This window comes from Exophiala viscosa (genome assembly GCF_022695815.1).
Source record: "Exophiala viscosa unplaced genomic scaffold EDD37scaffold_1, whole genome shotgun sequence".
NCBI lineage: Eukaryota > Fungi > Ascomycota > Eurotiomycetes > Chaetothyriales > Herpotrichiellaceae > Exophiala > Exophiala viscosa.
Genome location: NW_026944353.1, coordinates 358,237 through 371,509, shown reverse-complemented (window position 1 = coordinate 371,509; position 13,273 = coordinate 358,237). Strand labels below are relative to the sequence as shown.

Genomic DNA, 13,273 nt, shown 5'->3' with positions numbered 1-13,273 from the left:
TGTTAGCCCAATTAGACTTCTGAGGTTTCAATTTCTTGCCTCTGGGAGTTCTTTTACTGCAATTGCTCACTCAGCGAACAACGCCTCTCGACGTGACGGCCTTCATTTGTCTCAGCCGGTCCAGGGCACCTTTCAAAATCTTTATCGCCAGGGAGCATAGCCCTTGGGTGACCAGGACTGATGACGGCCGTCGAATCTCTCCCCCTTTCCCTCTCGCAACAGAGTCTAGTCAAGATGGAAGAGCGCAAAAGACCCAGTCCATATGACCAGGTCGACTCAGCTCCTCCGTCGAAGAAACAGGCGACGTCGGCCAATGGCGCGCCCAAGTCTCACAAAGATGACGATATGCCTTGGAAGGATGACCTTGAGGTAAGCCCTTGATGATCAGAACTGCGCCTGTCGAATGGACATCATTTCTGACTTTCGATTCACGAACAGAGATTCCAAAAAGATGCGATCTACCGGCAGATGCAAGAATACAAGAGGGAGAAGAACACTCTTGAGTCACAATTAAAAGAGATGCGGAAAAAGTCCCGATATCACGATGATCACCTCCGGATCATTGATTCTTGGTTTCAGCAAGTAATTGACGAAGTCAAGTCTCTTGCTAAAGGCGATGATGATGTAGATATGGATTCCGCGTCGTTACCCTCTTCCCTGCTCTTTACGGACCAAGAACAATTCGAAGAGCACCTACGCACCCGATCTAAGGAAATTAAAGCCGTAATATCGAGATTGTTCGGTCCAAACAAACCAGATTCGTCAGACGTGGCAGAGCTGCAATCCAGAATCTCCCGATTACTCGCTGCAGAAAAAGGTCACGTGGTCGAGTTATCAACATTACATGCGGAAAAGGAAGATCTGGAGACTCGATTAGAAAATGCATCTTTGCGGTATATGATGGCAGAAAAGAAGATCGATCGCGCGAAAAGTGTGACCGTCGCAAAGCTCGAGAAACAAGCCTTGCTGGGCGCCACAAAACCTGCCGCAGAGGAAGGAGGTGCAGTCAAGAAAGAAGACAGTATGGCCAATGGAACGATTGATAATTCTGAGGAGCTTGCCGAGTTGGAACGTGAGTTGAACAAAACAGCGTCAATATCGGAAAAGCAGAAAGAACAACTCGAGAGACTGGAAGAGGAAAATGCCAAGTTAAACACCCAACTCACGGAGTTGACCACAAAGTCGGCCATTCTGACCGACGAGGATTATGCAAAAACCGAGTTATTCAAGCAATTGAAATCGCAGCATGAGGATGTTATCAAGAGGATAAACAACCTTGAGGCCACAAACACCGAATTGAAAGAAGAAGCCAAGAAATTGAGGTCTGAGAGGACGACCTACCAGACTCAGGTCGAGAAAGAGGCTCGGACTGCTTTGCAGGAAAAGGAGTCACTTCTGGCAGCGTCTGAGGCTAACCTGGCAAGGATTCGTCACAATCGGGACGAACTGTTAGCCGACCAGGCCATGAAAAAAGCCACAATGGAACAGGACCAAGAGTCGTCCAAGAAGATATCAGATTTGGCTTCGGCCCAGGAAGATCGAATCAAGGCGCTGGAATCCGAAAACGAGCGGTTAACGGGACAGTCGAGTGCGATGGCTGTGGATAATGCAGAGCTGGATTCTCTCGATATCGGAGACCTGCGGGCCAGATACTCTGATCTGGAGAGAAAGTACAATCTGCTGAACTCGGAGCTGGCCTCGATGTCGACGGCATATCAGAAGACGTCAAAAATCGCCAGTCAAAAAGTTACAGAATTCGCCGTTATGGAAGAGAAAGTCCTGCGGTTGTCAGCGGAGAAGGCCAAAGCTGATCAAAAGTTCTTTGCCGCCATGAAGAGCAAGGAGACACGAGACTCGGAAATTCGGACTTTGCGTTTACAGAACTCGAAATCTGCAGAAGCTGTTTCTCAGCTGAAAGAGGCCGAGAGTGCATCAAGGGCACTACTGGCCACTATGGAGAAGCAATTGGCAGAGCTGAAGGATGCTTTGACATCGAAGACAAACGAGCACCGAACCATTCAACAACAAAACATCACGCAAGGCCTTGAAGTTTCCAGGCTAAATACCCAGTTGACCGAGTTGAAGAATCAGTTGATGGCAAAGGACGGTAAATTTGCCCAGACGGCCAATTTATGTCGGGCGGCGGAGGTCGAAGTTGAAGAATTGAAGGCATCTCTCAAGGACACCCGAAGAAATCTCGAACAATGGAAGAGTAAGAGCGGACAGTCCGAGCAGTATGAAATTCTGCGACAATTTGCATATTGCAACATCTGCAAACGGCAATTGAAGAATACTGTGATCAAGACTTGCGGGCACACTTTCTGCAATGAGTGTGTGGAAGAACGACTGACGTCGAGATCGAGGAAGTGTCCCAACTGCGGCAAGTCCTTTGGCAGCAACGATCATATGCGGATTACGCTATAAATTCTCCTTCTCATTCATGTACCCGTACAACACGTCCGCCTTCATCTCCTCGCGACTCCGCGTCAAGCCAAATCGGTGGACCCTTCTCAAAATCACGGCGCTTTGTGAGCGTTCTTTTCGTTATATGTACAACTACCAATATCTCAACGGCATGAACGTTGGCGGCCTGGGTCGGCCAGTTTTATCAGCATTCATCCGAGAATTGAGCGTTGGAAATCATGCTGGAGGTTGACAAATCCGCAAAGGGATTATATGCGAGAGGGGTAAGAGGGTGGATATTCATCCATTGGCTGCCCTATGTTTACCGTCATGGCATGCCAAATGGCGTCCTCTATCGAGTATAACTCGAGACGAGGTACGAGGGCATCTTCCCTCGAAAGGTCCAGCTTGGCTATGTCAGTGATGGAAAGACCCGACGGCCCGGTCGTAGTCCCCTGGCACGCGACATTTGGGATCCTTCCCATTTAGATAGCAGACCTCCCTGCCAGCCAACCGTCTCCTCGGTCGCGGTACCTCGAGTCGAGACCGGCAGCAAGATAGCCGAAATGAATTCCTTGGGAAAGTCGTTTCTTCATCTTTGCATTTATCGGTGTCAGCCGTCCACATCCATTTGTGTTTCGTCCTTGATATCTTTTGCTTCTTCATTTCCAGCATTCTTCTGTTGCTCATCACCTTCGTCGCCCTCCACTTCTTCGTCCTCAGGGTCTTGTTCCTGGTCATCCTCAACATCCTCCCCTTCTGCACCTTCTCCATCGCCATCTCCTTCATCGGGCTTCTCTTCCATGCCTTCCAAAGGCGGGAAATGCAAGTGTTTCCAATCCTCAATCTCCTCGATGATACTTTTGAGCCGGTCCCGAATACTCTCGACGGCAAAACTGCCCAGAAGTAGTCGGAGGGGCGGATAGCGACAATGACCCAATTGCCAGACCAGCTCCGCGGACTTGACAACGCTGGTAGGCTGATTCTTGCCCATCCAATGTAACGTGCGCTGGGCGTGCGCCGCGGGTGCATCCTTACCCATGTATGGCTCGGAGGCTTTCGCGACCTTGAAGTGGCCGAACAGCGGCAGCTTAGCACCATCTGTGTTCTGGACGTGCTCGTCGTCGCGACGCACATGACCCGGCTCCACGAGCGTGGCTTTGATGTTGAAGGGGTCGACTTCGTACAGCATGCTCTCGATCAGTCCTTCGACCGCGTACTTGGTTGCGCAGTAGGGTCCTAGCCCTGGCACGCCCAATGCCCCGCTCGTGCTAGAGAAAATGAGATAGCGGCCCTCCTGGCGTTTGCGGAAGTATGGGAGTGAAAGCTGGATGATGTTCAGAGTGCCCATGAAGTTCGTCTCGAATTGGTTGCGGATCTCGTGTTCGTCTTGGTCTTCGCAGGCGCCGATGACACCGTAGCCGGAGCAATTGGCTATGATGTCGATGCGGCCGAATTGCTTGATTGTCTTTTCGAGTGCGCTGGATACGCTGGGCCGGATGCGCACGTCGCAGAGCAAGGCTAGGTACCGGTCTGGGTCGTCGTGCCAGGTCTGCATGGACGAGAGGTCGTCCTCAAAGGATTGACCGACAGCGGCGATGATGTCGCCGTGGGAGAGGGCTGTTTTGGTGACGGATCGACCCATGTGGCCTGTCGCACCGAAGATGAGCCATACTTTCTGCTTGGCTGGGTTGGATCGCGATGGTGGATCGGTCGTGGCGGGAAGTGAAGGTCGACTTGAGTCGGATTGCGGATTGGGAGAATGCTGTGCTGAGGGTGACCCAGGACCTCCTGCTGGATCGTTGGAGGCTGTGCGTCCGAGGACGTCCATTCGTGGCGAATGGAGTGTATATCGAACCTCACCTTGGGCCAGCTAACAAGGTGTTCTCACCGAGTTTGATGCTTCGGGCTGGTTGAGCGTCCAACTGTATTCTCAGTTACATGCTATTCAGTCTCCAGGCCAGTGCCATGTTGCCTTTTCTCAGGATGAGGTGATCAATCGTAGGTAGATATCCTGCTTCCTGCTTGGTGCCTTTGGCCGAGAATGTGTACGTAGTCAAGCACACAACCAAAAACAGATCAGTGCCGGAAAGCTTTGATAGTCTCTGGCAGACAGCGCAAGACCGATTCTAGACCTCTAAGTGCCGGTCAGAGTGGCGGTAGAATTGAAGCCGTAGGAAAGAGGTCGCTGTTGTACACAAATCCCCTTTAAAAAGATGGAAGAAGGTTGTACCTGAAGCCCAGTCTGAATGGCCCACAGATTTCTACTGTAAGCCCAATCCAAAAGTCTCCTAACCGTGCTGACCTGCTTAAACTGCCCTGAAAGATTGATCTTTATGGGGCGCTGTGGTTGGTTATGAACCTGCAGGATTATCATTGACCTCGGTGACCTCCACAGGTGTCGAAAACTACGAGGAGTGGGTGGTTCTGATCATCAGCAAACCCCGCACCTGTGGCACCCACAGTGTGGTACCCTGTTGCCTCACACCCATTACGATTGCCATCGATGGCGCAAGAGGCGCCTGTTGGAGAGGAATAAAAATCTTATTCCAGTTGAACCAACGGCGGGTTCGGTTGCCTCAACGTGCTTTTCCCTTGTGCCATCCTACCTTATATACCCTATAGACCTTATAAACATATATCTTCTCACTGCTAATCCCCAGTGACACTCGATAACTTCCCCATTCCTGATCTCACAACCCATCTGCTTGTAATCCGCACCAACACCCACAACACTCCTTGACGATGAGGGCATACTGGTTCGACAACGAACAGGTAAGGCCACCACCATTTCACCTTCCAGCATACCAGCAAAATTCAGGTTGTAGCACTTGCTGACTCTTCACTTCCAGGGCGACCAACGTCTCCCCCACGACTCCAACCGCGACGTTGAACCCTCATACCTCGCCCAGCTAGGCGTCCTGTACTACCACCTCCCCGAAGAATCCAAAGTCGACACCATCGCGAAAGAGCGCGACTACAAGAACCGCGATGTCATCACCGTCTCGCCCGACGCCATGGGCGCCATCTACGAGGACAAAGTCAAGTCGTTCTTCCACGAACATCTCCACGAGGACGAGGAAATCAGATACATCCGCGATGGCGCAGGCTATTTCGACGTCCGTAGCGAGGACGACGCCTGGGTGCGCATCAGGCTGGAAAAGGACGACATGATTGTCTTGCCGGCCGGGATTTACCATCGTTTCACGACGGACGAACAGAATGTAAGCACAGCATTTCCACACACCGCGTGAACCAAGGCGTGAGTTGGACCCTATGGAAATGTACTGACACATATCCTAGTATATCAAAGCTATGCGCCTGTTCAAGGACGAGCCGAAATGGACGCCACTGAACAGAGGCAACGAGACCGACATCAACGAGCATCGCCAGAATTATCTTCAGTCCAGAAGTGCTCCAGTTTCGGTCGCATAAAGAGCGAGCAACGACCCTGCTGCTTTCGATAAAATAGTTCGATGATGAGCTTGTTCATGAATGATGAGTACCTTGTAACAAAAAAAAGTTTCCTCGGGTTGAAATTACCGTGCTTCATGTCTTCTGTCATATGCTCTGGCTATAATGTGATATATATGGGTATGAAGTAGTGTTGCGTGGACTGATGATGCCCTTGTCGCTTGCCTGATCCTTCGACCTGAGGTGATCAGACATAATTCCATGCCTACAAGCACTTGTTTCACCAGATTGTTTTCGCACCATATTCCTGGCTAGTGCGCCGGCCTTAGTATTGCCCAGGTGTCCCAGACGCCTGATGTAAGCACCAGTCTTACCGAACTCCAGCACGCGCAGAGTAATGGTGCTAAATGCAGGACGACCTACCCTAAAATTGAGATCTCAACGAATCCCGTTGGGCGGCGCTATTTGCCCAGTCGGCAAATGCCCTAAGACTGCTTTACACTAAGCATGGTGGAAGGTGTGCCCAATAGAAGCGGGTCTCATATGCAGAGGCGGAGGATTTATTGCTGGCTAAACCGGAGTATTGCAAGGAGCGCGGTGGCTTGGAAATAGGTCTGGAGAAGGCTTTCTTTTGCGGCTGAAATTTATGTACACGTTCTTGACTTTGTTATATAATGATTGGAAGATTGCTAGATTTGGTTCGAGCTGCTGAGTGTGCTTGTCCGACATGGCCGACGTAGTCGAAAGCCAGTACATGTTCGTGGAGTATGCGGCGGCTACCGTGCCTTCGCCGAACGGGAAGAGACGTCGAGGTGGTCCCACCGAGGTCAGGTCGCACATCACCAGAGAGTTCCATCGGAGGACAAAGATAAAGCGTTTGAAAGCTTGCACGGGGATTACAGCAACGCCGGAGCTGAAGCTACAGGCACGAACAGGAGCAGCTGAAGAAGACCACGATGCCAAACAGGTTGAGGAATCCCAATCACCTGAGAAAGATCCGGAGATGGGTGCAGCGTGGAACCGATGTTCGAGCAACGATATATCGTTACAACAATCAGATGCCCACCGAAGCAATGTTTTTCTGGGAGATGGAGGATTCAATGCTTTTGACATACTAACAGGTCAAAGAATGCCGCGGTACATCCACCTAGTCCTGGATCACGTATGTCCCAGGCGCCATGAAGGTGTGCCTTCAGTGCAACAGACAGCTGCTAATCACCTGTATTCAGGCTTTGCAAATCTCCTGGCCGAACACCCTTCCGGTCATGTCGAAGGCCGTGGTCAATCCAGTCAAAGGTGCCTGGCTCAAGTGCGCCATGCAGTGGCCTGTTGTGTTTCATGCATTCATCTATGCGACAACACTCCACCTCTTGTGCGCATACAATGGTCAAGAACTGATCGAGTCAGGGCCGCTGATGCGGTTGTCTCACAAGACCGAGACGATCAAACTGGTCAATGAGCAGCTGCGCAGCTTGAAAAGTCCGGCCTCTGATGCTTTGATCATGGCTGTGGTCATCCTAGCAATCCATGGTTCAAGAGATGAAAAGGAATATCCGAAAGTCCACCCACCTTCACCGTTGGCGTCTGCACAAAACCTTCATGTCTACGGAAACATGGTGGCCGATGAGCAGCATACTCAAGCAATCCTGTTATTGATAAAGCAGAAAGGCGGCCTCGAGGCCTTTGAACTGTTTGGCATGGCAGACACCATGGCTTTGTAAGTGAGACCGCGGTAGAAAGGTGACACTGCTCACGATAGCGTAGATGTGACCTGTATTTCTCCACCAAGCACATCTGTAGGCCGGCCTTCTCATTGCGACGTCCGCCGCAGTCGCTCGTCGTTGATGGTAAACATGTGCTGGATTCTCGGGCCATAGAACTTGACTCTGAGCTTGGCACCGGATTCAGGTACTTTCGATCGAACTCTACCAGCTGCGAGCTGTTGGAAGTGTTGCAAAGCTTTTCAGAGGTAACGAATGCACTGGATCACCATGCAAGAGGAGGCTCAACAGCGCCAGAGCTTGTTGACCTTATCGAAGCCCGCAATGCATCGCAGCATCGTCTTCTCTCAAACTTGCCAGAACGAGTGGACCTGACAGATGCTGAGTCCTGTGTCCAGCAAGCAACACGACTGGCCACCCTGATATTTAGCGACATGGTGGTTTTTCCATTGCCGCCGACGCAACGGGTGAAGCCGAGGCTGGCTCGAAATCTGATTGACATTCTTGAGGCATGCGATTTGTTGCGCTGCTGGGATCTGCATGGGCAAGTGCTCATGTGGGCTCTTACGCTCGGTGCGATCGCGGCAAGCTTCACCCCTGAACGGATATGGTATGTCGATCAGCTCAAATACCGCTGCTCGGTTTGGAGCGTCGACGAGCTGCCTTTGCTCGAGTCAATCTGCTCCAAGTTCTTGTGGTGGGGAGAGGTTTGCGGCGGACCTGTTCTGACGTTGTGGAGTGAGGTTCAAGCCGGATTTCCGGCAATCCACATACTTGCGGATTGATCTGCGATAACTGACGGTAGAAGTCCCCCTCAGGTGGGAAAGCCATCGAGTGGTTGTCAAAATGGTGACTCACAAGACGCAGAATTGCTGGATGTGGTATATTGCTCAAGCTGGTAGAGCTCCAGGCATCATCCTAGTTCCTTGCGGAGTGGGCAAGTCCCCGTCGCTCTCAAAGACTTGGCTGTTCAATCGGTCATGGCCTGTACGGAACCTGAGGCCTTCAAATATCCTTTCCGTCTCTTCTTGAGATGGCAAGCTGTCCTCTGATCTACGCTCTCTGTGTTCGACAAAGGAGGAAGATCGATGTTCGTCTTGAGTCGGCGGTCTTTCATCATCTTGGCCTTCCCTAACCCGAACTTTGCCCATCCGTGGCCAAAGACCAGGAAGAGGAACAACTTGCACTCGTGGTTCCACGACCCTCTCTTCGAACCATGCCTGGGCTCGTGCTTCGATTAGTTGTGCAATCTTCGGCACATCCTGCAAACGAGTTCGAGAGCCAATGAGGCTTCTGACGGAGAGGTCAAGTCGATAATCGGGGAGGAAGGAGAATGCGAGATTGGTCTTCGGCTTGCCCGACACAGGGGCTGGTGTGTTCATCTTCGCCGTCTCATCCTCCGAATCGTCTTGGATTGAGGGGACGAAGCTTATTGATAACGTGCCGGAGAACCGGACGACAGAAACAGCCAGGGCTACAGGCAGAACAGCCGAGAATGGTTTGGGATAGTTGAGGATAAGCGCCGTCTCTATGGCCAACGTCAGATTGTCGTCCGCAAGATCAACGTCCATCAGAGCCTGTAGCCTTCCGCCAGTAGCACTTGATGCGTCATCATCAACCGTGGTTACCCGCACGTTGCTGAAGATAGGAAACTCCTCGCCCATTGATATTTCCGTAATTTTGATCTTGTCCATGTACGAGGGTCTCTTGGTAGGATCATTTATGGCTTCTTCCAAGCTCGCTAGGATCGTGGGTGTATTGCCAGAGCCTTCTCTGAGATTGTAGGCTGTCTGGCGGTATTGTGCTATTGTTTGAGCAAGCAAGACATTGAACCAATCCAGGCTCTCCGGTTGATGCGTCGAGTGACTGCTATTCTTGACATGGCCGCGGCTGGGGATCTGGTAGTAAGTTTTACGCAGAATGGAAGCAATGTCCGTAGCAGTGTTGGCTACAGGACGGAGGACGTTGCTTGCACTGGCCTTATTGCGTAAAGACTGTGAAACAGCAGTCTTTGAAGAGGCAACGCTGTGAAGGGAGGGGGTGCGAACGTGCTTCGGAGCTCGACTCGAAGGACGAGAAGGAGGAGGAGGTGCTTCGCCGAAGATGAAGAACTTGATGAAGGCCGCAATGAACAGCGCGACCGAGAGTTGGCCGATGATGAGGCCTTGAGTGAAGGTCAAGTCGGAGGACATTTTGACGGATGTGGATGGAGGTTTAGTCGGTTTGACGCTGAGTATTGAGCTTCTGGTGCAGACGAGGCATTCCGAAAGCTGGGAATATTTGAAGCCTTCTGCTTTCAGAGGCGGCAAGAGCAAGCAACAGTGTCAAGGCAAGATTTGAATATATGCACGCGTAGTAGAAGGAGCCAGGGTGCGCGCAGAGAAATGAAAATAGTGTGGGGAAATGGTTCTTTTGGCGAGTTCATTCAACGTCATTTCGTCGACGTCAATGCGCATCTCAGCCTGATCATGCCCCCTAGACTTTTCTGTAAAGCTATCGACACCTCTTACGATAACCAGTGATGACAAGGTGCATCAGCTGGGAGTCGTGTCTCTTCGATCTGCTAGACCATGGCATCCCATACTGGAAAGAAACGTCTCTGCCGTCATGTTCTCTTTTCCTGCCGCACAGCAAATCTTACCGCCTTCCCATCCCATCACTTCCCTCACATGACCAGTGACCACCCCTATTGACCTTGATATATTGTACTTCCTCATTACTGTTCAACAATCAGAGAATCAAAAAGATTCAAGGACGATTGTTTAGATAGTATAACCTAGATAGTATAATTCCGGTCTCCCGGGCTCGAGAAAAACCACCCTGAACAAGGTTGTTTAACTTCCCTCCCAACCAGATTGAACATAACGTTCAAATCTGCTTGGAGGAAAAAGTTTTTTTGGTCATCTATGAGATCTGATTGCTAAATTCGATTGCGGACTGCCTGTAGTGAAGTGAAGATGAAGGTGGTGCGGCAGTATGGGAAAGTGAGGCAGAAGCCGGCAGCGGTGGTACTGGTATAGCAAACCGCACTTCGGCTTTGACTCATCACCACATTGCTCTCCCATTATCAATTTGCGAGGCGACAGCTAAAACAAGTGCAGATGTGTGGGAGCGAGCATAAAGATCACGAATGCTGCTCGAGTGGCGGGATGGGAATCATACATGAAAAGGGGTTCGCAGCCTGGCGGCCATCAATACTTTCAGTTTCAATTCTCAGCACTGTCCATTGCTTACTCGTATCTAGCACAGTTCTTCGCTCTTGCTACCAATCCACAAGATTGCTGAAGCGCCACTCAGGGACCTGCCCGTTGTTACAGCACTCTACCCTCGCACGTCCTGCTCCCCTTGCCCTCATTCATCGACCTTCTCCAAGTCTTTCCTCATTTGTTGTGAGCATGGCGACGACAGCATGATGAGCAGAAATCAGCATCGTAGCCGTCCCCATATACTCGATCGAGGCCCTGCCAGAGATGGTCCGAGATTCCTCCATCATACCCTTCTTCTTGTCTGAAACCCTTCCCCAGCCCTTGGATGTGCCCTTGAGTATTACCTCCGTGACCTTCAGACAGCTCTTGGTTTTGCGCAGCTGGAATCGATCTTTCCGCCCATGCAACACCTTGAACTCCCCCAACAAATGTAAGAACCCTTCCATTACCTCGACCCTTTCTACCAGCTCCTCAGCGTATCCTTGTTCGATTTGCTTGAACGTGTGCTGATTGGAGGTTATTTTGTATCCTAGAACATCAAAGTCGTCCTTCCAGATATCGAGTTGGAGTGGGCGCAAAAGGAGGAAATTTGTCGCCGTAGCGTCCGCGATTTCATGGCGAATCTTGCTCAGGTCTGTGGCTGCTTTCCGCAGTTCTTTCTGGACGTCGTCAAGTGTGCTTATTTCCGAGCGCAGCTTGTTGATCGCGTTCTGCATTGGTCTTGCTTCTGTGCGTAGCTCAAGGAGTCTCCCTTGTGATTGTTCCTCCATTGCGTCCATGATATCTGTCTGTTGATGGTAAGTGTGGTAACAGAAAGCTTTCAGCCATGATTTAGATGTATAGATGCTGCGAGGCGAGGCGGTCAGTGAGGCAGTTGGTTTGTGACAGACCACAGGACGCAGGCTTCCGAGCAGCCGCAACCATTATATGTGACAACCACAACTTTGCTGCACTGCCTGACTAAATTCAATACAGGACTTCACGTGCTTTGTTGTCCAGGGGGGTGCCACCTCATTTCGTGACTGTGTCTTTGTTTCAGGGTTGTTGTACGCCTGTTCCATTGTGGTCTTTGACGAGGCTGCGTCCGCCAAGACAAAAAGGAGATCTCAGCCTCGTCGTTGCAACGCTCCATAGTCGTACTGAACTATTTATTGCACTCCGGCGTACGCGCCATTTTCATTGTCCCAAGAGGAGTTCACTCATCCACAATCACACCTTTTCCAATAGTCGCTAGCACTTTGCAACAGCTCAAGGTGAGCACGGCCAAATTCTCCTCCATCTCCTTTGACAACTTGATATTATCTTCAGTGACTCTTGCCACAATTTCATTGACCTTTTCAAGTTGCTTGATAGCTCTGTCCATTGTACGTTCCCATTCTCTGCTTGACAGGTTAGTAACTCCAATCACTCCAAGTATAACGGTCAAGACACACTGTTCTCCTGACTCATCCTGTTTGTCAATAAATGGCTCAGGAGGTTGTGGCCGTAGGCGTCCTGGGACCCGAAGAACGCGCGGCGCCTCCACTCTCACTCCCCCGTTTGCAAGTCTCTCTCGACTATGCTCCAAGTATCTCTGTGCACCGATGATTGATGCTTCTTCTAGGCCGGCAGATGTGTCAGTTCAGAAGCCTATGTCTCCATGTAGAGGCAGCATACGAGATCGATCATCGAACGGCAGTGGGCTCGACTCTGGAGCCAGTCAGTAAGAGTACTCCAAAAGCCAACTCCATGGGCCTTACCAATGAAACCATATGTTGCTACAATACCGTTCCTCACAATAGAAACTGTAGTTTTTATGTCAGTAAGCAATATCGACGACGCATCCGGAGACCAAAGTTGCCCGTGACTGACTTCTTGGTGCATGATCTGGGGCCTTTTGAGTCCTCCTGAAGCGCGAAAGTACTCGTTGAATCCAGGACAGAGCCATAGCGAAGTTGCTGAAGTTGACTGTCTCGATTCGACGGAGTTTATCACTTGTCATTGATGACTGTGGAGGCCATAGCAAGGGTTAGGTGTATTGGCAGAAGATTTCAATTGACAATGAGGTCAATGTCTAATTGGTCGTCGCCAAGTGAAGTAGACTGAAGACATAGTCAGCATTTGCTGTAGGCGGCGTGGACCTGAGTGGCAGATTCCCAAGCTAGGTGGCCGAGTCAGCATTTTGGTCTCCCGAGGTGCACAAGGTGTCTCCAGGCATTCAGTTTTGATATGCTTAATATGCTTGATCAGCGCAGTCCGCACCTGTCCTTCAAGACCTTCCCAGGCGTCCTGTGATGTTGTTGAATCGCCCGGCAGTTCACATGCACTAGAGCTGGTCAAGGTGAGAGGTGAGAGGAGCGTGAAACAATGGATGTGGGGCTCGGTCAAGAGAACTGGGATGAAAGGATACGGCCGCCGCGAAGGAGGACAAAGAAGGTGCGGATAGGAAACATAAGTCATCAAGGATGACGATGACAAACCCAATTAAAGGAGGTGATTTAGGCGGGAGACTGAGTTATTGGCGATAGTGCTTGTCGGCTGCACTCATGC

The 13,273-nt window shown here is 50.8% G+C and overlaps 7 protein-coding genes across 7 annotated transcripts; 3 read left to right on the top strand and 4 right to left on the bottom strand.

Moving 5' to 3' along the window:
* Nucleotides 1–180: 180 nt before the first annotated feature.
* EDD37DRAFT_557871 (E3 ubiquitin-protein ligase BRE1) lies at nt 181–2,424 on the top strand (the record flags this gene model as incomplete). The annotated part of the gene is made up of 2 exons (XM_062813727.1): nt 181–369; nt 439–2,424. The coding sequence occupies 2 exons, from the start codon at nt 181–183 to the stop codon at nt 2,422–2,424; spliced, it is 2,175 nt and encodes a 724-aa protein (XP_062674365.1).
* A 592-nt stretch (nt 2,425–3,016) lies between these two features.
* On the bottom strand, nt 3,017–4,234 carry EDD37DRAFT_644273 (short chain dehydrogenase; the record flags this gene model as incomplete). The annotated part of the gene is made up of 1 exon (XM_062817484.1): nt 3,017–4,234. The coding sequence occupies one exon, from the start codon at nt 4,232–4,234 to the stop codon at nt 3,017–3,019; it is 1,218 nt and encodes a 405-aa protein (XP_062674364.1).
* A 721-nt stretch (nt 4,235–4,955) lies between these two features.
* On the top strand, nt 4,956–6,078 carry EDD37DRAFT_9586 (1,2-dihydroxy-3-keto-5-methylthiopentene dioxygenase). The gene is made up of 3 exons (XM_062820382.1): nt 4,956–5,178; nt 5,256–5,627; nt 5,707–6,078. Exons 1-3 carry the CDS (start codon nt 5,149–5,151, stop codon nt 5,836–5,838), a joined length of 534 nt encoding a protein of 177 aa, XP_062674363.1. The 5' UTR covers nt 4,956–5,148; the 3' UTR covers nt 5,839–6,078.
* Nucleotides 6,079–6,544: 466 nt separating this feature from the next.
* Nucleotides 6,545–8,376, top strand: EDD37DRAFT_670367 (uncharacterized protein; the record flags this gene model as incomplete). Its single annotated transcript, XM_062819362.1, has 3 exons — nt 6,545–6,979; nt 7,047–7,534; nt 7,582–8,376. 3 exons carry the CDS (start codon nt 6,545–6,547, stop codon nt 8,321–8,323), a joined length of 1,665 nt encoding a protein of 554 aa, XP_062674362.1. The 3' UTR covers nt 8,324–8,376.
* On the bottom strand, nt 8,255–9,909 carry EDD37DRAFT_9592 (uncharacterized protein). Its single transcript, XM_062820383.1, has one exon. The coding sequence runs from the start codon at nt 9,728–9,730 to the stop codon at nt 8,429–8,431; it is 1,302 nt and encodes a 433-aa protein (XP_062674361.1). The 5' UTR covers nt 9,731–9,909; the 3' UTR covers nt 8,255–8,428.
* A 984-nt stretch (nt 9,910–10,893) lies between these two features.
* EDD37DRAFT_644269 (uncharacterized protein) lies at nt 10,894–11,523 on the bottom strand (the record flags this gene model as incomplete). Its single annotated transcript, XM_062817483.1, has 1 exon — nt 10,894–11,523. The coding sequence occupies one exon, from the start codon at nt 11,521–11,523 to the stop codon at nt 10,894–10,896; it is 630 nt and encodes a 209-aa protein (XP_062674360.1).
* Nucleotides 11,524–11,731: 208 nt separating this feature from the next.
* On the bottom strand, nt 11,732–13,069 carry EDD37DRAFT_9439 (uncharacterized protein). The gene is made up of 4 exons (XM_062820378.1): nt 12,596–13,069; nt 12,484–12,528; nt 12,401–12,433; nt 11,732–12,343 (listed from the first exon to the last, which is right to left on the bottom strand). Exons 1-4 carry the CDS (start codon nt 12,723–12,725, stop codon nt 11,940–11,942), a joined length of 612 nt encoding a protein of 203 aa, XP_062674359.1. The 5' UTR covers nt 12,726–13,069; the 3' UTR covers nt 11,732–11,939.
* Between the last annotated feature and the right edge of the window lie 204 nt (nt 13,070–13,273).

Excerpts from the sequence above, each read along its gene's own strand:
- EDD37DRAFT_9586 (XM_062820382.1), top strand. The coding sequence starts at position 5,149 with ATGAGGGCATACTGGTTCGACAACGAACAG. Across the intron at positions 5,179-5,255 it reads ACTGGTTCGACAACGAACAG|GGCGACCAACGTCTCCCCCA; the intron begins GTAAGGCCACCA and ends CTTCACTTCCAG. Across the intron at positions 5,628-5,706 it reads TCACGACGGACGAACAGAAT|TATATCAAAGCTATGCGCCT; the intron begins GTAAGCACAGCA and ends CACATATCCTAG.
- EDD37DRAFT_9439 (XM_062820378.1), bottom strand. The coding sequence starts at position 12,725 with ATGACAAGTGATAAACTCCGTCGAATCGAGACAGTCAACTTCAGCAAC. Across the intron at positions 12,434-12,483 it reads AGCAACATATGGTTTCATTG|AGTCGAGCCCACTGCCGTTC; the intron begins GTAAGGCCCATG and ends GACTGGCTCCAG. Across the intron at positions 12,344-12,400 it reads GCCGTTCGATGATCGATCTC|AAGAAGCATCAATCATCGGT; the intron begins GTATGCTGCCTC and ends CTGCCGGCCTAG.
- EDD37DRAFT_9592 (XM_062820383.1), bottom strand. The coding sequence starts at position 9,730 with ATGTCCTCCGACTTGACCTTCACTCAAGGCCTCATCATCGGCCAACTC.